Source organism: Triturus cristatus, chromosome 4_1, assembly GCF_964204655.1.
Source record: "Triturus cristatus chromosome 4_1, aTriCri1.1, whole genome shotgun sequence".
Classification (NCBI taxonomy): Eukaryota; Metazoa; Chordata; class Amphibia; order Caudata; family Salamandridae; genus Triturus; species Triturus cristatus.
In genome coordinates this window covers 1,181,727,322-1,181,751,811 of record NC_140585.1, presented here as the reverse complement: position 1 = coordinate 1,181,751,811, position 24,490 = coordinate 1,181,727,322, and the positions used below count along the sequence as shown (strand labels likewise).

Here is a 24,490-nt window from a genome sequence, read left to right as displayed (position 1 = left end):
TTTTGTTGCGTAATACTGTGGGTTGAGGGGATCTCAAGCCACAGTAATTCTCATTATTCCTGGGAAATGCCCAGGGTGCCATCTACCTCCCATATAGCTTGATAGGTATGTCAGGGGAGTAAGTGGGACTGCTGTAGAACACTGTATGTTTTGAAAAAAATGAGATCTCTCCAAACCATGCACCAAAGTCTCAAAGGACGTGAAGGGACTCGTAGCACCTGCACTATTAGAGGGGAAAAGGGCTCAGTGGCGAAGCTAGAAGCAGTGGGCCATTTCTTTGCAGCATCATTTAGTAAAATGTGTTGATGTATGCTAGTATTTCCCAAAAATATTCTTAATGGAAAATCAGTGTAGCTAGTTTCAATAAGATTATGGAAATCATCAAAATAAACAAGCTTTGGCAAAGCCGGTAGATCTGAAATTTGTAGTCAGCCTTTCAGTTTTGTCAATGCATGACTTGTTTTGGCATGGTTTCTGGGAAACCCTATTGGTGTGGAAGCTGCCAGGCCCTCACCTTTATAACAAACATTGGCAAAAGCAAAATAAAAATGTTGGTCCCAAAAAGCACACAGTAGGTGGTGGCACTGAACAAAACAACCTTGTGTGCCGATATGCTCCTTGTGAAAGAGCAGACTACTTTCACTAACAGTGAGGTTAGGGAGAAAGAGAGAGACAGAATTTTAATAAACACAAAAGGTGATGGTTAACGCCAGACCTCATTAGAAGACCAATTATTAAAGAAAGTCTCAAAAGTGCACCCACTGTGTATGTCCTTGCATTAAATGCAGATATATGACTTTCATAAATTCAAAAGGATTTACAGAAGTAGGCCAAGAAATAGTACTCCTAGAAAATATTTGTGAACTGCATTTTAGCATGGGCAAATATGCATGTGTAGATTTGATCATGCAAAAATCTGAGTGTCTGCAAGTTAACTTTCCCTCCAACATCTTTTTTTCCCAACCCTGGAAGTAGTTTTATGTCCCCATCCAGGATCCGGGAGACCACAGTAGGTGCCAAGCGGGTGCTGCTTCCTGACTAAAATCTGTGTTCCGAGGAGCGCACTCCTCCCTTTCCTGATCAGCGATCAAAATCAGCCATAGTGTCTTTTTTCGCTGCGGTGTCTGCCACTGAGCCGATACCGTTTCCACACACCTTAGAGAGTGTGTAGGTAAATTACCTTTTTATTTTTTCACTATTCACGTGGCTCCACTTTGCCACTCACTGCACTTCCTGGTCCTGAAGAAAGCCCCTTACACCCTGACGTGGGCTGAAACATGTAGACCAACCACATAGTCAACTATTAGAAATTAAACTCTTTCGTAGTTGCATCACATAATCTTAATTTTAATATATCCTGAGCCGCCATTAATAAACTTCCCTCGGCAAGGATTCTCAGAGGTATTTTTAAACTTCCACCACATCACACTATTACACCACACCAGCTCCGCTGTAGTCAGGCGTCGCAGCACAACCGGGAGGCGCTCGGCCACCCGGTTGGGGCCCCTATGATGGAGCATGACACCAACTAGGTTGGTGTGTGAGGGGCCTTTTACTCACCTGGTGGGTTCCCAAGCACTGCTTGTCAGTGATCGTACCAACACCTTTTGGGTTCGTCCAGTTTTGATAAAACTTGTAGTTTTATGTCTGCCATTATCAGGAGTACATTTTCAACCTTTCTCAGTATGAGAAAAGATTAGAGAAGAGTTGGTGAAAACCCTTAAAACATGCAAGTTAGTAGGCTTGCACAGACTCAAAAGTGCCTTCCAACTATAGATCTATTGTTTACCACTGCCTTCAGCCCCAGTATGTAGATTCGTGGAAACGTGGAAACATAAGTGAATTGATGGTATTCAAACCCTAATGTGGTATAAGTCCTGGCATAATCGGAAAGGCTGTATCAGAGCTCTTATAGAATGAGATTGCTGCCATAATTTGTCGCTGCATTACATGACACAAAAGGGGCAAGTGGACTTTGTTACAGGACAAGTAGATTTAAGAAGCAACCTACCCGATGGACAAGTAGATATTTTATTAAATTCCACATCCCTTCAGGGTCAGCCAGCATTTTTGAGTAAAGCTTGGCATCTGTGTTAAGCAATGTAATTGGCACATAAGAAGCCCAAAGGGTGGGGTCCTAGCCTGGTTTGGGGATAAGTGTATTCTAGGCTGCAGACATCATTTGCATTAGGAAGGTGTAGTGCATAAATATGTTATAAAGCTCAAGCAAGTGGTCTTTCAGGTGGGAGAAGAAAAGCTTATAAAAAGATACTACCAAGCTGTCTGTGACTGGCGTTTTTCCAACCGAGAGCCCTTTCAGGGCTCTACTCGGCTCCGCCACTGTAAAAGGATCTCCGAGTTCCTGAACAGTCTGGGGATCTGAGGGGGCATGGGGCGGTCGCACAGGGCAAGAAACTATCGCAGCTGGGTTCTCCCCATTACTGGAGTATTAAAAGGGAGAGTTTTTAAACATGAACTGAGAAACAGTTCTACTTATGCCCTGAAGATAATGCGGATAGTGAACTAAGAGGCAAGTATGAGGGTCATGTTTATCTGTCATGTAGGCTAGATGTATATATTACATAGGGCAAAGGTTTAGTCTATTAACTCAAAGAAAAATATTTTTGGTACAGCAGACACACTGAAGTCACATATTTCAAAGTGCTCTCATTTGTGATAATGAAGAGAAAGGTGGTTCAGTGAAATAAAATATTTGCCCAGCATCACAATTTTTGAGACCGGTTTGTGGGTCAAGTATATTACAGTTAGATTGAGTACATTATTCAAATAAATAACACACAGGGGCAACATTGAGGTTCTACTGTGAATGTTCTCCCTCCCTCACCTAAAGCACAGCTATAGTATGAGCATTCGCATTTCTAGCTTTCGTTAGTCATAGAACAGGGAATTGGTAAAGCAAGCTTATAGTACAAGCTTCCATCGTTCACTGAAAAATAGGTACATCAGTAGTGACATTTGCCAACACTCATGGAATAGGTACAGCACGTAATCAGGAATATAAGCTTACCTACAATAAGTACAGAATGGCCACAAGTAGTGAAATGTACCCCCTCAAACAAAGAACTGATAAAATACGACTTTCAGCAGCGAGAGACATCCCATCTGGAAAAAACAGGTACAGTGGGGGCATCGCAGCACAAGCTACCGATATTTAGAGAAGTGATACAACACAAATAAACTGAGAAAGCCTAAAGAACCACAGAAAACGAGACGGTACACGGAGGACCAGTGGAAAAATAAACACATGGCATTCACTCTGCTCTCAACAAAGCCACTGAAACTGATTTATGGTAGGGTAATATACACTGCCGGGGAACACAGAACTTAGTATCGAATCTGGGGACATGTGGCTCATAGTTTATACACACAGATTACTATATAGATGGTGGGTAATAATACCTATAAACAGTAAATCTGGTGATACTACACACTTCCTATACAGAGCGTACTAGAGGTGCAACTGGAAACGAGAGGTCCGAAGGTGACCACTTGCCTCCTACTTACATGGACCATCCGTAAATTCAACCCAATATCCATTGCCCGTTACTGATATGCTTGCAGACGACACTGGTCTGTAACTTCAGTACTTCCGGGTCGCACGGCAGCCAATCCCACGGCTCTAGCATATTCTGGTAGTCCTCGAGTAGTGGGAGGAGCTAGCAAAACGTAGGCTGAGCTAGGATTGGAACATTTTAGCGCCTCAGCCTATCCTAGTCCGTTGCATGGTTTTCCGACGTGCTTATTGGCTGTGGAGTCAACCAGTGCCACCAAGTCTCAGAAACATTGTCTGAACTGGGCACTGACTGGCTGCGCAGACCTTAGTGCGTCTCATGTTTCTGGAGGGGAAGGCAGGCAGCAGCAGCATCAGATAGTAACTTCGGCGGTAGCGTAGTAGTTCGGGGTAGGCATGAGTCCAATTGATAAAATGCATTGAGGAGCAGGACAGCCACTCGCTGTCCTGCTAAGTGGTGCCCCGTGGCGTAACGTAAAATGATTGCTTGCACTGTTATTATTGTGGGAGAGTTATTGTGTTGGTTTGATGTAATGAGATTCTCTGATGCAATGAAATTCTGTAGAGAATTCCAATGATGCATGGGGGAGGGTGTTCTGTAGTAGCACAGAACACTTGAGGCAGAGTAGCTGTTCAGACCTACCTTCAGTTGTACATACACAACAAATTGGAAACGAGTGATCTATGAGGAGAAGCTGTGGGAAATTGTTTATTGCTCCTAATCGACTTGCGAGAAAATGAACAAGGTTTTTTTCTGTCAATAATTTTGCACCATTCTGTAGCGACGCGCTCTAGTGTTTGAGCGCCCCAGTGCATGCTGGGTAGCGGCGCGCGTTCGCGCCAGTTAGCCGCGGGGAGAGCTAGCGGGCAGATGCGTCCCGGCGCTCGGAATTAAATAAAGTTAATTAACCTCCCCACGAAGCGTAAGCGTCTTATATATGTATATTAACCCGGCTTCCTATAAAATGGCGACGAGGATGAGATATCACCCCTGAGGGAGTTGAGAAACTACAGAACCCAGACACCCAAGACCGGGGAAGAACCGAGCGTGGCAGAGGAGCATCAACACAGGCCGAGGCCGACACACGGTACGGAGGAGTCCGGCGCAGTCACCGGCGCCCCGTGGAACCGCGAGTGAGCCGGAGGAGCGACAGAAGGAGAGGCCAGGCACGCCTCGAGGATGAGAGTCACGGGGGGGGGGGGGCCGTGCAAGCACCTGAGGCCCTTGGCCTAGAGGGAAAGACCCAGGCAACACCCCAAATGAGACAGGACTCCCCAAAGCGAGGGGGCAACACCCAGAGAGAGCAAGACCGGCCGAATAAAGGCAAGGCTCACCGCGAGGCACACGAAACGACACGGGGAGCAAGCGGGAGCAGCAGTCAGAAGCGGAGCAACAGAGCGCACCATCCAGAGGGTAACCTGCGTCCGGCCAGCCAAGGGAAGCAACAGATCTGGCGAACCCAGGGTCATCGCGGAGAGGGCAAGGAAGCCTTTCACCCACCCAACCCGGCAGATCAGGCGAGAGGCAGGCTCCAGGGAGTCCACTGGAGACAGACGCAGCCTAGCCCAACGCGACAGGGGCAGGATGTGCGCCCAAGCGATGTCTCTCACCAACCTAGTTCCCTTCCTACCCAAGAGAGGAGAACCAGCGATGCCCTGGGAGGATTGGAAGCGTTTTTTCCTGAACTATCTTGAAGCCTTAGAAGAAGAAGGGGAAGGAGGATTCTCAAGTTCAAGGAAAAAGAAAATACTACTACACAACCTAGGCCCGGAGGGCATCAGGGTATACGACAGCCTAGTGAAGGTGACCAGACCAGCGGGGGATGCAGAAGTGTTTCAACACGCGCTGGAAGACCTAGACGCTCACTACCGCCCAGTCGTGTGCACGGCCATAGATAGATGCAATTTCTTCCAAAGAAAACAGAGCAAGGGAGAGTCTATAGATGAGTATGTGTCAGCTTTACAGAAGTTGGCGTTGACATGTAGATTCTGCACACTTCATGACGAACTCATCAGAGACCAGATCGTTATGCACACGGCCATACAGGAGAAACTATGGGTCAACGGCGATGCGCCGCTGAAGGAGGTGGTGGCGTTGGTGAAGAAAGCAGAGCTATCAAAAAGATGCGCAGAAGCGGCCAAAAGAGAGAGTGGCGACAGAACACCGGTCTGTAGGATAACAGACAAAAGCAAACCAGAAACTCCAAAGCAGCAGACACCTACCAACACAAAGTACCAGAGAAGATACCCTCAGAAGACCACGAGAAACCAGAAACCACAAGGAGAGAGCAAAAACATGTGCTACAGGTGTGGCAGCCAAACACATGCGGGCAACGACAGAGCATGCCCTGCATTTCGAGCCAAATGCTCCTACTGCAATATTATGGGGTATTACGAGAAAGTATGCAGGCGTAAGCTCAGCAGGACGGAAGTGAAGTACGTTGCTCAAGAACCAGAGGGTGAGGAGGAAACCCAAGAAGAGGGAGAAGAGGAAGACAAAGTACTATGCATCGACGACCAGGTGTTGGGAGTAAACTGCACGCGTTCCAAGAAACCAGCGTTACAGATGGAGATCGGCGGGGTGCAAGTGAACATGGTGGCGGACTCTGGCTCCCCATACACAACCATCCAAAGGACCATATGGGAAAATGAGTTCAGGCACAGAGTAGGGGAAGAGCTACTACCCACAGACATCCACCCAGTCACGTTCACAGGTGAACCCATACCCATGGTGGGGTACCGAAGGCTACGATTCGAATTCAAAGGACGCAGAGCGGAAGGGAATCTGTACGTGGCAGAGAAGGGACCGTCCGTGCTAGGATGGATGGACCAAGGAAATTTAGGGATACAACTCAACCCGGGTGGGTCCACACAAGTGCTGATGATCGAAACAAAACAAGTGCACGAAGAAAGCAGATGGAAGACAGAATACCCAGAAGTGTTCAAGGGTACCATAGGAGGATGACGAAATTCACGCACAGAATCCGCCTCATGGCAGGAGCTAAGCCAGTGAGCCACAAAGCTCGCAACATTCCCTTCAGAAGAAGAGAAGCGGTCCAAGAAGAACTGCGTCGACTGGAGAAAAACTGAGTCATAGAAGCAATCGAAAGTGCGGAATGGCTCGCACCGCTGGTAGTAGCCCAGAAGCCGAATGGGAAGGTACGCCTGTGCGTGGACTTGAGGGAACTTAACAAGAACATCCTAGTAGACAAGTTCCCATTGCCCCGGATAAATGAGATGTTGGCAAAAACGAAAGGAGTCAAGTGGTTCTCAACAATAGACCTCACCTCTGCATACCACCAAATCGTACTACATGCCTCCTGCAATCATCTGACGTCATTTATCACGCCGTTTGGGTGTTACAAGTTCCTCCGGATGCCATTTGGCCTAGCGTCAGCTTCAGCCGTTTTCCAAAAACTCATGCATCGGCTGTTCCAGAAGGCGGAAGGAGTCCAGTACTTCCAAGACGACATCCTCATCATGGGGAAATCCAAAGAAGATCACGATGAGAAACTGCACGCAGTATTGGCGATCTTAGCCCAAAACGGGCTCACGGCGGAATGGCAAAAGTGTAGATTTGGAATAGACTCGGTGACGTACCTGGGTCACGAAATCAGTGGGAGTGTCGGATTCCTCGGCTCCTCGGGATCGGATCGATGCTCAATATGGTCCACCTCTCGATAGCTTCAAGTCTGATGGCTATTATAGCGCAGATCAGTGAAGTGATCGAGCGAGGGAAGGAAAGGGAGGGGACAGCAGGGAAGGAGACCTGTAATGAGATAAGACCAACACGTTATAAAACACTATTCCTCCTCCCACCTCTATACCCCCCCTAGGTCTGTATGGGCGTGCCTCTCTAATAACAAATAACTACCTGTAAAAGAAAAGAACGATTTGTGAAATTCATCAGATATTAGGCTTTGTGTTTCACCCCCAGCTTGAGGGTCCTGAGGACAATGCTTCGTATCACATAAGATGTATGTACCACTATAATGAGGAAAACATCATTAGTCATACGCCTTTGCTACACTCAGGGTAATCTCGCTATGCACGCATTCCTCTTCCAAACCAACACGTACCTAAATGCTATAGGTCAGGGCATCGCAGAGGTTGTATGAGTTCTTCTCGACTCAACCACAATCCCCCTGCTAGGGAAACATAATCATGACAATTTACACGCGGCTCTTTCTATATCCGTTTTGCACAATCCAGAGAGAAAAATGCAATGTCCAATATCACACACACTTGTTTGTGGAACGTTTGTGACCAAGGTTCCGTGTTATACTCCACACGGTATCACTGACAGAGTAGCATATACATAAATGCCCCGGATATGGATGTCTCCCCTACACCGGTATTCCTGCCACTCGCATGAGCCTACATACGCGTGGCTCTCCAACGAGGAGGAACACCAGGTGTGGTTTATCCATGCAATGCCTAGCTTCGAAGTGTCTTAGGTAGCACTCTAAGCATATATCCTTGCGTAACCTGGTAGCCTACAATTGTTTGTATCTATTAGCCAAGAGTCAACGGAGGACACAATCGGAAAAGAAGCGGTGCACCGCACCCTTACCGCATCTGCTGGGCGTATGTCCAAAGGTTGAGGGAGTATAGCAAACTCCTTCCACGATTTCACCTACCGGAAGCACTACCGCGTAGCGTGAAATCAGACCTAGTTCTCACCCACACAAGATGCTGCCGCTTAGCGCAGCTTCAAGGCCCCTGAAAGCTCCAAACCGTTCTCGCTGGAAGAATGATGACCGGCATTTGGACGCGCCGTGACCTCTCTGCTCCAAGGAATAATCGGCAACGCCGCCAGCGCGGAAGTGCTCTTTGAAGCCTTCCGCGTCTGCGCGCGCATGCCGTGACCGCTAATGCTCATGGGACGTGTAGTCTCTGAGCGATTTAGCGCGTTGAACCAGGAAGTGTACTAGGTGATTTCGGGTTAGGAGTGCGCGGTCTTGACAGGGAGAGGAATAGAACCAAAAAGAGCGAACATGGCGGCCATCAAAGAAGCACCAACACCAACAAGGAAGGAAGATGTCCGATCCCTCCTAGGCATGGCGGAGATCTACAGTAAGTTTGTCCCTCATTTCGTGACCAAAACGCACCAACTGAGGCAACTCTTGAAAGAGAAGAACACGTTCAAATGGACACGGGAGGAACAAAAGGAGTTCGAGGAGATAAAACACGACGTCTGCACAGCAATTCCCCTGGAAGGTTTTGATCAAGAAGCTTTATCTATACTAACCACGGACGCCAGTGACAAAGGCCTGGGGGCGGTCTTAATGCAAAAAGTCAGGAGCGGAGACATCACCATGGTCAGCTTTGCCTCGAGATCCTTAGCGGCCAATGAAGAGAAATTCAGCATCATAGAGAAAGAAATGCTGGCGACTGTCTGGGCAATGGAACGATTCAGACAGTTCTTGTGGGGCTCGAAGTTTCTGCTCCATACCGACCACAAACCGCTGGTGAAAGTTCTGACCTCAAGCGGACATGCGCATGCGACACCCCGCATAGCGAAGATGAGCCTGAGGCTTTTGGATTATGTGTATGACGTGGAGTACCTCCCAGGGTCCAAGAATAAGGTAGCAGACTTCTTGAGCAGAGCAGCCGCAATGGAACCAGCAGACAATCTGGAACCTTCGGAATGGGAGGAATACATGGTAGCGCTCACGCAGGACCATGAAGGAGCCGTCAGCGCACAAGAGTGGGAAGAGGCATACGCGGCAGACGAAACCCTTGGTACAGTAAAAAGCTACGTGACCCAAGGATGGCCTGACAAACGGCACCTCGACAGTGAGCTGAGGAAATACTGGGAAGTCAGAGAAGAACTATCCCTGGGAGACAACCCCGTATTCCTACTGAGAGGTGACAAGGTGGTTCCACCGCAATCCCTGGTGAGCCATCTCCTCACCATTCTACACAAAGGACATCTGGGGATCATGAAGACCAAGGCGAGAGTGAAGCAGGCATACTGGTGGCCAGCGATAGATGGGCACGTGGAGAGACACATCAGAATGTGCGAACAGTGCAGTAGGGCCGATAAAACACAAACCTTACTACGCCCGCCGCTGGGAAAATTCATTGGGCTGTCTAGCCCATGGGAAGCGATTTCCGTGGACATACTGGGTCCAGTCCTGAACGCAGAAGGTGTGCTCAAATACGTCATAGTACTGATGGACAGGTACTCTAAATGGCCGGAGGTGGAAGTATGCGAAACGGTAGACACCGAGGCAGTGTTAGCATTTCTCACGGCCACGTTCCTGAGGGAAGGAATACCCAAGGTGATAACGTGTGACAATGGCCCACAATGTGTGTCAGCGAGATGGAACTCCTTCATGACCAGAAATGGGATAGAGGTCAAACACACCCCAGTCAACCACCCAGCAGGGAACGGACTCGCAGAATGGTTCAATCGGGTACACATTCAACTCTTATCGACCCTCACCGTTAGTTGTGTGTCGTGGCCAGTGATATTGTGTTGTCCTCGTTCTGAGAGTTACAACAAACAAATGATGGACGGAATGCTGACAATGCATACATTCTCCCCCAGTCAAGAGATCTGGGTTAAATCCATCGTTCTTTTGCCCACTACACCACCCCAGTTCAGACATGGCCATATGCAAATCAGTCTTGACCCTGTGCCTCATGGGAACAGTCCAGCCCGAATTGCCAAGCCATGTCTTCCCTGGACCGGAATCAAGCATCCTAGGACCGGTTTCTGGCTATCAGCCGTCATCAGCCAGGATAGCTTGACTCCAGTGGCGTAGTGAGCACGGGTCCCACGTCTGGGAATACCCATCCCACTTAGGGCGAAAAGCGTTACAACAAACAAATGATGGACGGAATGCTGACAATGCATACATTCTCCCCCAGTCAAGAGATCTGGGTTAAATCCATTGTTCTTTTGCCCACTACACCACCCCAGTTCAGACATGGCCATATGCAAATCAGTCTTGACCCTGTGCCTCATGGGAACAGTCCAGCCCGAACTGCCAAGCCATGTCTTCCCTGGACCGGAATCAAGCATCCTAGGACCGGTTTCTGGCTATCAGCCGTCATCAGCCAGGATAGCTTGACTCCAGTGGCGTAGTGAGCACGGGTCCCACGTCTGGGAATACCCATCCCACTTAGGGCGAAAAGCGTTACAACAAACAAATGATGGACGGAATGCTGACAATGCATACATTCTCCCCCAGTCAAGAGATCTGGGTTAAATCCATCGTTCTTTTGCCCACTACACCACCCCAGTTCAGACATGGCCATATGCAAATCTGTCTTGACCCTGTGCCTCATGGGAACAGTCCAGCCCGAACTGCCAAGCCATGTCTTCCCTGGACCGGAATCAAGCATCCTAGGACCGGTTTCTGGCTATCAGCCGTCATCAGCCAGGATAGCTTGACTCCAGTGGCGTAGTGAGCACGGGTCCCACGTCAGGGAATACCCATCCCACTTAGGGCGAAAAGCGTTACAACAAAAAAATGATGGACGGAATGCTGACAATGCATACATTCTCCCCCAGTCAAGAGATCTGGGTTAAATCCATCGTTCTTTTGCCTACTACACCACCCCAGTTCAGACATGGCCATATGCAAATCAGTCTTGACCCTGTGCCTCATGGGAACAGTCCAGCCCGAACTGCCAAGCCATGTCTTCCCTGGACCGGAATCAAGCATCCTAGGACCGGTTTCTGGCTATCAGCCGTCATCAGCCAGGATAGCTTGACTCCAGTGGCGTAGTGAGCACGGGTCCCACGTCTGGGAATACCCATCCCACTTAGGGCGAAAAGCGTTACAACAAACAAATGATGGACGGAATGCTGACAATGCATACATTCTCCCCCAGTCAAGAGATCTGGGTTAAATCCATTGTTCTTTTGCCCACTACACCACCCCAGTTCAGACATGGCCATATGCAAATCAGTCTTGACCCTGTGCCTCATGGGAACAGTCCAGCCCGAACTGCCAAGCCATGTCTTCCCTGGACCGGAATCAAGCATCCTTGGACCGGTTTCTGGCTATCAGCCGTCATCAGCCAGGATAGCTTGACTCCAGTGGCGTAGTGAGCACGGGTCCCACGTCTGGGAATACCCATCCCACTTAGGGCGAAAAGCGTTACAACAAACAAATGATGGACGGAATGCTGACTACGCCACTGGAGTCAAGCTATCCTGGCTGATGACGGCTGATAGCCAGAAACCGGTCCTAGGATGCTTGATTCCGGTCCAGGGAAGACATGGCTTGGCAGTTCGGGCTGGACTGTTCCCATGAGGCACAGGGTCAAGACTGATTTGCATATGGCCATGTCTGAACTGGGGTGGCGTAGTGGGCAAAAGAACGATGGATTTAACCCAGATCTCTTGACTGGGGGAGAATGTCTGCATTGTCAGCATTCCGTCCATCATTTGTTTGATGTAACGCGGTCCTCGTTCTGAGAGGCACAAGATATTCTAAGGCCTTATCAAATGACGAAACACACAGCTTTGGTACATGTTGCGTAGTGTCCTGCATCAGCGAGTCATCTATTTTCTGACCATGCCTAGCTGACTGTTGAGTACAAATGATGAAGAGGGAGTCGTGGTAAGATCGAGAAGTTCATTTTCAAATATGCAGGAGGCCTCAGGTTCGCCCTCCATGAAACTGCAACAGCATCTGGAGATGGGGTTGCGGATACCATCGAGAAAGAACGCGGCCATGAGACTCATGTAACGCAGTACAAGCAGGCGCGGTGCGTCCATTGGGGCGTTGGGGCGTTGCCCCCCCGCCACCGCACCCGCCCGCAGCTCCCTCCTCGGTGTCTCTGAACTTAGTTTACTTAAGTTCAGAGACACCGAGGGTGGGGAGAACTGACAATGCATGTCAGTCAGCATGACGTCGGACCGTGGGCGGTCCGGCGTCATGTTGACTGACATGCATTGCCAGGGAAAGGCAGCACAAGTGCGCATGAGTGGGCATGGAGAGAAATATTTAGCCCGTGCCCAGTCATGCGTACTTGTGTTTTTACTGCCGTGCGCATGCCCATTAGGAGCCCCTCGGTCTCCTAATGGGCAGGCGGCGGGCGTAGCGCAAGCTGTGCCCTCAGCCAATCCTGGCGCTGCAGCAGTGCCAGAATTGGCTGAGGGGTTGCCACTCCAGTGCTGACGTGGTGTTCCGGTTTGAAGGGGGCAGAGGCGCCAACGCAGACCAGGAGCAGAGGCGGTCAGGTAAGTGTTTGGTTTTATTTTAACCCCTTGTGTGCCCATGACGAGCTGGACTCGTCATGGGCCGCGGTTGCGCTGTGCCCATGACGAGTCCAGCTCGTCATGAACCCCGCCCGCTAATGCAACGCCCGGCACAGGGCGGGGAAAGGGCGTGGCACACAAGGGGTTAATTCAGTTCTCCCGCTGCTGGTGGTAGGGTTGGGGTGGTGTTTAGGGTTAGGTGGTAGAGTTGGGGTGGTGTTTAGGGTTGAAATTTGCTAGGGTTCCCGGAGTCTAGGGCTTAGGGCCCGATTCAGGTTCGTGCATAATGGTGTTGGGAAGGTTTTAGGGTGGTTTTGCAAAATTCCATCCAGATTTGGCTGATTTTGGGGGGTTTTTGTGGGTTTGCGGGGGATTTGTGTTTGGGTGAAAAGTCGTACCCCTTCCAGTTGATGGATTTGTGTAATTCTTGCTGAGATTCTTGGGAATGGCTGGAACTAGTGTCCCAGTGAGTTTGAAGATGATCGAAGTAGTGGAAGTGCGAAAAAAGAGCATTTTTTGTGAAGGCCCGGATTGCAATGTTATCCAATGGTCGGTGTTGGGGTGCGTGGAGAAGTGTTTTTTAGGGGGTTCCAGTGGATCGACAGGAACGGGGCTGCTGTGAGTGGCAGGGAGGTGGAATTGATGGGTGTGCAGGAAGTTTGGGAGGAATCGATCGATGGGAAGGGTGTTTTTTGGCAAAGTCGAGGAAGGGAAAGAGCTGCCATAGGAGCCCATGTTAAACGTGAGTTTTGCATGTTTCCTCCAGCACTTTTACGCCCCGCCATTTTCATATGTCACCTGCCGCCGCTGAGTACAAGTTAAAAGTAAGCAGCGCGCGTGAGCATGCTTGTGCTGTACACACCTCATCAGTCAAGTGATCACATTCGTGCGTGCACGTAACAGGACTAGTAAGAATGATGCACGCTACATCGTCTCCTCGTTTATAATGAACAAACAATTTTAATGTACATAAAAATCTTTAAGCCTGGCAGGCATGGAAACATTGCGTGCTGCTCTGGAGTCACTGCCCACTTGTGTCAGATGCACAGGGAGAGGAGTAATTATGAAACTGCAAACAAATATCGTCATGTATTGGATCAGTGGCAATTTCTCTTACAACGTCAAAATTGGTTACAATCGAGGGAACTATGGTTGAACCATGCCAGGAGATAAATCTTCACTTCCCACATTAAACCAGCTTTCGGATTCCAACTTATTGTATCTACAGATGTCACAAGCTTGCTCAGGTGTCAACTTAATCAAATCTCTTTTACACCACCGCCCCTTACCTTGTGAGAAAACAGCATCTTTAGAGACCTTTTAGACTTGAATTGGTTATGAATATGTAGATTCTCCCTTTTTAGGTCTTGCTGAGCCAGCCATGCGCTGCAAGAAATTTAGTGAGTGGCTTTTTGAAAGTGCTACCAGAGGCTTTTGCTGGCCTCCAGCTTGCGTTCACACGCGCAGCCGCCATGTGGGTTTCTGTCAAGGCTCATTAAGCCTTGCGTGCCTCTTTCCGCCTTGCTTGCACTTCAATTCCCTCCCCCACCACATATCGTGTCACTCTGCTGCCCGACATTTGTATAGGTTCCTTTATGCACAGTATTTGTTTTTGTTTGCCTCGGCTCGTGTCAGCACAGTTCACGACATTTGCATTTTCAAACTTTGAGTTTGCTTTGTTCAGTTCAGCCGGTAAGAGCAGTCCTCATAAGCCCTTGTGTTGTCACTGGCTCCTAGGCTCTGAGCACCGTTTTAGTAAATGGTCCTATAAAGCATGATCTTAGAGATCAGCTGTTTTCAGAGGGTGCCTAATTTATTCAAATGTATGCTTTCCTTGGATGAACACTGCAGCACGTTAGCATGTAGCAAAGGGGTGCAGGTGCACATCGACTGACACTACAGTGGACAAATTAAATGCTCGGCTGTAGTAAGCTGTACCACATACACAAGGCAGGCTGGTAAGTACATGGGAGCCTGGATAGATGCACACTGTGACCTCACAGGAAGCCGTTCTGACTCGTCTTTTCCATTAACCTCCACTCCTTTGAAGCACAAGTGAGCTGTAAACATTACTGAAATACGCCGGTTTTGCGTTGTATTCTGTTATCGAGTAGCTACGTTTGGTATGCAGAGCAAAGAACGCCCGGTCATATTAATACGTTTCACAAACAGATTTGTCTGAAGTCTAGGTGCATGCGTGTCCGGGGTTTATAATACAGCTGTCCGCTCGCTCTGTTTCCAGTAGCCTCTTTCCCCCTCCCTCCCACCTGACCCCAATCCAGCCAGATGGCCCTCGCATCTGAACACTCCATTGCTCTGTTTATGTAAACTGGGAACCAATTACACTGCTTTGTTACTGCTAATACGTTTTGAACACATTTTCACAGTTCTGGTATTTCTCCTTCTGCAGTTGAAGTACAATTCTTTAAAGTAATTCAGAATCTGATATTGCCTTTCAATGCAATTGTTTCACTAATGCTGCCAACTAGCTTCAAGGCTTTTTTAAAGTATAGTTATTTCGACCTTTCTCCTCTTACCAAATACGCAGACGTGTACAACACAGCATCAACCCTGCCCCTCTCTGTTACACTACTTATGCGTTCTACTCCCACCCACTCCACTGAGAGGTGTTCTATACCTCATTAACATGACGCCTAGGCCCTATTAAGTGAGGTTGCCAACTCGTGATTGAGTGTCAAGCATTGTCATAGCCAATAGGTCTCGCCTTTGGGACCTTATAAGTGTTTAACTATGCAACAGTTAATGTTGTTACACCAAGGATATTATGCTGCATAACTAAATACTTATAGGGTCCCAAAAGCGAGACCTATTGGCTATGCCAATGCTTGTTAACCTTCTAAGGCTGTCTAACCAGAGCCCAGTCATCCTTTTCAAAATCAAAACATTTTGTACCATGAGTGGCATCATAATATAGTTTCTGTTTCACTTGTACAGACTCCACTTTCTGTTTGAGCATTTTGTTAATAGTACAATGACAAAGTTTGTCTTTAGGTAACATGTCTTTTAACCAATCCAGACACACATCTGACTTAAGATTTATTTTCTTTAACAAGAAAAAGGAGACACTCCCGTGGGGTCAGTTGATATGCCCTAACCTTCTGTTTCAGAAAAATATCAACTGGAATCCCAGTTGCCAAAACAAATTGCACACACTCTTTCAAGAATCTATTTACCCTCTCAGCTAAACCATTAGAGGTTGGAGAATATAAAGCTACCTTGAAATATCTAATGTGGTGTTTCTCAACAAACTCCTTCATCTGTGTTGAAACAAAGTGTGTACCATTGTCGGTCACGAGGTCCCTGGGGGTCCTTCACAATCAAATATATTGTCTAAAATGTAATTACTGATGCAGTGTTTGCATTAGGAAAAACTAAAAAAAAATCCACTTAAAAAAGTAATTAACTAAACCTATTAAGAAACTTTTGTCAGAAGACAGCACGTGAAATGGGCCAGCAATGTCAAGAGCAACTTTAGACCTGGGCTCCTCTGGTAAGGACACTACATGTAAGGGAGTATTGTGAGTAAGCCAATGTTTATCTGCTAATAAACATATACTGCAAGATGATATCCAACCAGCAACCTAGGAATCCAGTGAGGGCCACCAAAAGTGTAGTTTTACATTTTTGGAAGTAGCTCCAATACCTAAATGACCAGCGTGAGCTGCTTGAAACAATTTGGATCTAACTTCAACTAGAGGAACAACAAGGTCATTGCGAACCAGTAGACCATCACTATGGACAACTCACTTTAAACTTGTGAAAAAGGTCTAATTGGAACCGATAGACACCTCTCTTTAGGCCACCCTTTAGTGACAAATTCCATGATCTGGGATAAAATATTATCATCTGTAACAAATCTGCTTTTCACAAAAAGGACGTACCCAAACCCTGCACTCCCACCTGGGAGGCTAATTTGCCACTGCACCTTTAAAATACACACTTTGCACAGCACTCCTACTTTGGAGGCAAAAGACAAATTCAGGTGTGTTGGACTTGGCCCTTTTTGGCAGGTTCACCCCTGAACATTTTGCCTTAAGCTCTGACATGGTGGTAGTGGTTTTAGGCCTCTGGGCACTTTAGCACTGTGGCCCAGTCTAAAGTGCGTGCGCTCTCTGAGTGCGTGTGGTGAGATTGGCCTGCCCTCCCATAGGAATGCATGGAGGATATGTGTGTCCATACTAATTCCTGATGTGAGAGGAGTGCAGGGTCGAATTTAGTATGTGCGAACTCGTGAGAATAAATGCTGGGCAATGGTGTGCGCAGATTTATGGTGACTATTGGAGAAGTGCCACTTCTAGAAGTTGGCCTTTCTGTGTACTGTGTGGCTGCCTGCCTGAAGTGGAGTGCATGTCTGGCTTGTGATTGACAGGAGCTGAAAGGGCTGGGGAATTCCAGGAGCCAGGGTGAGTCTGCCCGGTGGTGAATGGAGAGATCTGCATGTACATGGGAGGGAGGAGTTGCACCTGGGACCTGAATAGGACTGTGCCTTCCCTCCACAATGCTGGCTCCGCCCCCTGTGGTGCGTCTGAGCACCTAGCCCGTCCTGTGAAAGGGAGAGAGGAGCTGAGCAAAACAAAGTGCTCAACAACTCCCCTGAACCAGTTGTATCTGGTTCTCCCCTTGCCTATACTTTTAAAACAAAGGATTTGCTGATATAAATAGAGGGGTTGTGACCCCATGTAAATGTTCTTGCTCTTGGACTCGAATCTGCCAGGGGCGTGCTCACCATGCCACTGGAATCAAGCTATCCTGGCTGAATAGGGGTGAAACCCCGAAACCAGTCCTAGGATGCTTGTTTCCAGTCCAGGGAGGACCTGGCTTGGCAGTTCGAGCTGGACTGTTCCCATGAGGCACAGGGTCAAGACTGATTTGCATATGGCTGGGTTCAAACTGGAACGGCATGGTGAGCAAAAAAAGATGGATTTAGGCCCAGATCTCTGTGCTGGGGTGAATGTATGACATTGTTCTGTATTCTGTCCAGCAACTGTTGTTTTTGCATTTGTCACCCCGAGTGGGAAGGGTATGCCCAGACGTGGGTCCCGTGCTCACCATGCCACTGGAATCAAGCTATCCTGGCTGAAGAGGGTTGAAACCCCGAAACCGGTCCTAGGATGCTTGTTTCCAGTCCAGGGAGGACCTAGCTTGGCAGTTCGGGCTGGACTGTTCCCATGAGGGACAGGGTCAAGACTGATTTGCATATGGCTGGGTTCAAACTGGAATGGCATGGTGAGCAAAAAAACGATGGATTTAGGCCCAGATCTCTGTACTGGGGTGAATGTATGACATTGTTCTGCATTCTCTCCATCAACTGTTGTTTTTGCACTTGGCCCAGGGGAAGGCTTGCCTCCCTGGGCTCTGCCCTGCCCCTGGATGCCTGGAGGACTTCTTCTTGGGACCCTTCTGCATTGCTTGGACTCCAGGACCCTAAAGAGACTTTGGCAGCCCTGGTTGCGCCCTGGGAGCACTGTGCTTATTTGCTTTGTAAGCCCTTTAAGAGGGAATCCCCAGCGTCGGGATTCCCCCGCAACGATAATGGCGGCGGGTGCCCACCCCGCTTCTACATTTATTTTCACTCTCGAGGGAGCCTACCCCTCGTTGTGCTCGGAAAAATTGCCGCTGCTGCCCAGCCGTGGCCGCCCGGAAGTCAGGCAAGTCTGCCTGTGCCAAGGCGGGGCCTGCGGCTGGGACGGAAGCAACACAAGAGTTGCGGGGTATATACTTAATGGGTGTAAGGGGAAGCGAAACTAGCGCTCCAACAGGAATCCACAATTATATTCATTAATCTGAACCAAATAAATGCGGTGCTATCATAGTAGGGAATATCACCCAATTCCCTAAATAACTCAATCAAAGATTGATTAGACTAAAGACAAGCTATTGATGCACACACAATCTTTTAAATACAAGTATACAAAATCAATAGACAAATGGCATTGATTAGAACTCTTGTTCTTCTTTATTCTTGAAAAGAAATCTTCCGTTCCGAACGCGTTTCGTCGCAGTAGGGATTAACCCAAGCGACTTCCTCAGGGCTTGTGTATTCTTAATTCATAGAATTCCTCTAAAACAAAGCCGTCATATCTCATGCCAGTAAATATCCAAAAACGCCAAACTAGAGCAATATTTAAAAATGACACTGCTACCCGAATACAGGCTACATCGGCCAATGTAGCCTGTATTCGGGTAGCAGTGTCATTTTGAAGGTCCCAGTACTCTAGGGTACCTCTTGATACTATGAAAGAAATGTTTGGATTATAAGCGACTTTTGAAAAACGAATTCTGTAAGGTCCTGGAATCTGAGGTACCTTCGGATTTAAATATTGCTCTAGTTTGGCGTTTTTGGATATTTACTGGCATGAGATATGACGGCTTTGTTTTAGAGGAATTCTATGAATTAAGAATACACAAGCCCTGAGCAAGAGTTGGTTGGCTCCCACGAGCTGTGGGGAGCCCCGGAAGAGGAATCGGCCCGGAAGAAGTGAAGAGGCGGCAGCGGCCGCCGATGGCAGCGCGAGGCTCCCAATAGGGACAGTGAAGCCCCGCGCCGCAAGAGGAGTGTTGCCGGTTCCTGGAGCAAAGAGATCACCGCCACGGAGAGGAGCCCCCGCATAGCCGGTGAGTGAGGGCTGAGGGGGCAGATCTGTGGAGGAGGGCTAACCTGAGGGGCTTGTGCTGTTCAGTGACCATGCCTATGCTCCATGAGCGGACCCGCCGTTGCGGGCCACTCCAACGTTTTTGCATAATTATCTTCTGAGCCCCGTGTGCCTCCCCCAAGGCGGCACAGTCTTATTGAAGGGCCCAGAGGGGCCCGTGTTGTCCCCAGCTTTGTTCTTAGGGCCCTGGTGGCTCCACCGCTCGGGTATGATTATTCCAGGAGCCAGTGCGCTCCCTGAGAGCATGTTAATTTCTAGAGCCTGAGTGGCTCCTACGCTTCGCATTAATTAATTACTGAGCCCCGTGTGGCTCCAACACTTGGCCTTAGTTACTTTTAAAGCGCCAGTGCGCTCCACGTTTTGAGGGCAAGTTATTTTTCTTGATTGTGGCCTAATTACTTCAGGAGCCAGTGTGCTCCATGGGACATGATTATTTATAGAGCCGTGCGTGGCTCCAACGTTTTGCATATTGCTTCTATGGGCCACTGAGAGCCCCTGCCTCATTTTTAACTTTCACAGCTGCCCAGCAAGTAGTGGGCATCTGCACCATTTAGGCCTTGCTTTATTTTAGGGGACATGCTGAATTCAGGAGTGAGACGCACTCCTTCGCCCCCATCTTTTCCTACACAGCTGCGCAGCACTTAGTGCCAGCTGCTAGGTTTAGGCCTACGCAAAGTGCGCACCCTTGACTGTCGCTGCAGCAGCCCTGACTTTTGACAGAGGGCAGTTGAGCCCCTTTGGGATTGCCAGTTGGCCAGGGGGATTGTGAGGTTTATACCAGGCCCTACTGTGATTTTGGGTGCTAGGAAATGTGATTCATGTAGAATGATTTACGCACCTGTGTTGATACCTCTAAATGTATTTTATGATTATGAGGTTGGTTCGCATATTATGGTTTATGCTAGTGAGATTTATTTCCTAATGTAGTTATACTTAGGAGGTCAGGGTCTAAAGCGTTTAGACTTGTGAGATGATGGCCTCGTGTTTATGATGGTGAGGTTGGCGCAGAATGTAATTCGCGCCTGATGTGATACTGTGCATAATGTAGTTTATGTTACAGGCTGATGCTAAGTACAGTGCTTACCAGTAGTTACTGGTTGTGTCCTATGATTATGATATGTTCTGCATTTACGAAGTTCACGTTGTGATGGTTCTGACAGTGGTCCAGGTGGCCCTGTCATGTGTAAATAATCCCTTGTAAATATGACCTAGTGCCAGGTGGCACCATGTATAATATGTGCTTACTATTCTAATGTGTTATGATAATACAAAGGCTATTTTTGATATAACCTTGTGTGTAGTTTCTTTTGTGGTGTGCCTGGGATGTTGTTGCTGTGTGCGTGCGCAAATGCTTTACATATTGCCTCCGGGATAAGCCTGAGTGCTCGTGCCAAGCTACCAAGGGGGTGAGCAGGGGTTATCTTTGGCGTGTAACTTCCTTGCCCTGACTAGAGTGGTGGTTTCTGCCTGGCTTTTGCGCAAGCCTTAGCCAACCAGAAATCCCATTTCTAATAAGATGCTTTGAAATAACACACACAAGTTTATTAATGAACGGTAGGCCAAATATATCAGTAAATGCAGATTCATTAGGTATCAAACATTTTTAAATGAACCAGTAAAATAAAATGCAGGGACTCTCTTTTAGAATAAGGCTTGGGGTTTATTACACAATGCTCTCTAAACAAAAGTCTGTCTCAGATGCCACATGCACAAGACTCAAATATATGTAGCAAACTATAATCTAAATGCATGAATAATACTGATTAATACTCATCAAATGTATGAATAATACTGATTAATAAACAAGATATAAGATATATATATATATATATATATATATATATACAGCAGAGGATCACTCTGGATGTGCACCTCCCACACCCCAAAGAAAACACCTCCAATGATCAAAGCCACTGGCTAAACATCACAATGGCAATAACCAAAACTCAATACATCACCTGGTGCAAACACTGCATCTGCATCTTAGCCCACTTCTGACCGGGGGAGTTCACAGCCGGGGTTCAGAGCTCAGCAACCAGGGTCCTTACTCAGAGATAGACACGTCTGCCCTCGCTCAGATTCCAAACTCCCAGTTTCTCAGTCTGCAACCCTCAGCTTTAAACACACTAGAAGATTCGCGAAAGACTTCCTCCCAGCGCCAGAGGGATTTTACCAGAACTGGCCTAGTTCCAAGCAAGCATCCCCATGGCAGTAAGGAGCTCTCACGTCCCTTCCTCCCTTCTCACGTCTTCCAGCCTCTATCTTAACGAAGCTCCCACAAGGCCTTCCAGAGTACATTAAACAAAAGCAATCGCTAGAAAAAAAGAAAGGCCTTGACTGTGAATAGCCCAAACAACTTGCAAGCACTGTTGTGCCTGCAGCAGCAAGGCAGAGTCAGAAAGCAAGAAGACATGAGACCATGTCAAAGCCAATTGTAAGCACCTATACATGAGGCCATGTCAAAGCCAATAATCAAAGTCAGAAAAGAAGATGACATGAGGCCATGTCAAAGCCAATAGTCAGAGCTCATAATTCACATAACCCAAACAACACCATACACATTTCTACACAACTGCTTATAGCATCACATACTTTATCTCTTAATGTCCTATAGCATCGCATACTTTATCTCTCAATGTACAACACCGAGCACGTGTGCACCACCGCTCACAACACTGCCCTTCAAGACCAAAAAGTACATTCCACACCTCTCTCCCTCTCACGCTTTCAAATGCACATCCCACACCTTCTATTCTTGGCAAGACTATTCTACTCCGTGACAGCTCCCACTGAAAGACAGCAAGATTTCAGGACAGAAGAGAAGCAGGCATATGCAGGACCGTCCTACATCAAGGCTAGGGCAAAATAACACACTAAAGTCAGTTAAAATGGTGGCAGTTGAAGGTCATCATAGGGTGCCCAACCACAAAAGTGGCTCTTTTATTACATCATCTGAAACAGCAGACATCCATTCATCACTACTAACAATGCTATCAGTACTCAGTATATCGTCCAGGGTAGCCACCACTGACTCAACTTCTTCATGATCTTCACCCACATCAATTTCCTGAATAGGCATCCTGGTAAAAAAATCCACTCTGGAATTTCTGCTACCTGGAATAAATAAAATTGTGAAATTGTACTCATGCAATTGTTATAACAACCTGACCAACCTAGAGGAAGCTTTCCCTGACCCATTTCCATTAAGAAGATGAATAAGTGACTTGTGATCAGTGAGCAGAATAACAATCATTCCCATAGGTAGGTCTTGAATTTCTCAATGGCCCAGGAACAGGCTAAAGCTTCTCTCTCGATGGTACTGTAACGAGATTCAGATGATTTGAGAGACCGTTAAGCAAAATTAACAGTGTGTTCACTGTTACTGTAAGACTGTGAAAATACTGCTCCTATACCAATTTGACTGGCGTCAACAGTCACTAAACATCTTGCACCTGGTTACATTTTTTACTGTGTTGAACACTTGGGGCCAGATGTGCGACCATTTGATATTGCGACTCGCAAATTGCGCTCGATTGTGAGTCGCAATTTGCAATTTCAAATGTACAACAGTGTCTGAGACACTAATTGCGATTCCCAATGGGGTTTCAAAATGCGAGAATCATGACTATTAATGAGGCACTCGAAATTTGCGACCCCATTGGGAATGGCTGGCCCTCCCAGAGTTGGTGGCCTGCTGGGCTCAGCAGACCTCCTTGTCTGGGACTGCTCTTAAATAAAGCTGTTTTTTCTTTTTAAATGCAGCCCGTTTTCCTTAAAGGAAAACAGGATGCATTTAAAAAAAAAAAAATGAAACGTTTTTGTTTCGTTTTTTGGGCGAGTAGTGGTCCATGGGACCACTGCCTTCCCCTAAAAAATATTTTTCCTGCATATGCAAAGGGGAAGGTGTGAGAAATTGCCCTCTTTCTTACATGGTATGCCCCCACTTTTTGCTAAATTGCTGAATGTACTTTGACTGAGTGTACCCTGGACTCCTGCCAATCAGGTGCCCAGGGCCTATGTTCCTTCCTTAAACACACAAACTCCAAATTGGCAAGCCCTGGCCACATGTCAGCCCCTAGTAAATGGTACCCTAGGTACCCAGGGCCTTGCGACCAGGGAAGGCCCCTAAGGGCTGCAGCACTCATTGTGCCACCCTTAGGGGCCCTGTACCCTTACACACACACACTGCCTTTGCAGGCTGAGTGTCTGGGTGCAGGACAAAATGAAGAGACGACATGGCACACATCCCTGTGTGCCATGCCCAACACCCACACTGCCAAGGCATATGTCAGTCACCCCTCTGGCTGGGTGCCTTATGCCCATGGTGTGGGCACAGGAGCAGGAGCCCTGTGCCCCTACAGTACCCAGGTCCATTCCCGGGCACTGTAAGTGCAGTGCTACCATTTAAGAGTACATGGTGCTGAGAGCTCGTCAAACACGAGCTCCACAGCACCATAATGGCAACACTAAAGACTGGGAAGTTTGGTATCAAACTTCTCAGCACATTAAACCCACACTGATGCCAGTGTGAGATTTAATGTACCAAGCACCCCAGAGGGCATCTTAGAGATGCCCCCTTACAACTAACCTACAATCCACGTCTGCTCTGAGGCTGCCCAGGCTGCCACACAGCAGACACGTTGCTGGACCCCTGGGTGGGAGAGCCCCTGCTCTCCCGGGCCTGCAACAATGCACATCCTGGGTGAGGTGATAAATCTCCTCCCCCAGGATGAGCAAAGGGAAGCTTCAAAGGCCTGCCGCCTCTAGGAGTTTCCCCAGGCCACTGCAACCCCCCACTCTGGCGGGAAGCTTGGCTGGAAACCCCATACAAGGACAGGGGATGTGCCAGCCTGCCCATCCCACCCCTCAGGTGGGGGAGGCGAGGTGAAGCACATCTCCGGGCTCTCGCCATCTTGAAGATGGGAGGCCCTACCCTATCAGGATTAGGCTACTGCCCCCCTCCCACAGGAGAGGGGCAGGATAGGGGGTGTACCCACCCCAGGACAAGGACTCATTGGTCCCTGACCTTCACCTACCTGTAACGCCCCTAAATCTAGTATT

The 24,490-nt window shown here is 48.1% G+C and overlaps 1 protein-coding gene across 1 annotated transcript in view; it reads right to left on the bottom strand.

Moving 5' to 3' along the window:
• The window catches only part of LOC146856313 (uncharacterized), a 42,792-nt gene extending 39,126 nt beyond the window's left edge, over positions 1–3,666 (bottom strand). The window contains exon 1 of the mRNA XM_085654423.1: positions 3,526–3,666. Within this exon, the coding sequence (XP_085510549.1) occupies positions 3,526–3,558 (33 nt within the window). The 5' untranslated portion in view covers positions 3,559–3,666. The remainder of the gene's footprint in view (positions 1–3,525) is intronic.
• Positions 3,667–24,490: the final 20,824 nt, after the last annotated feature.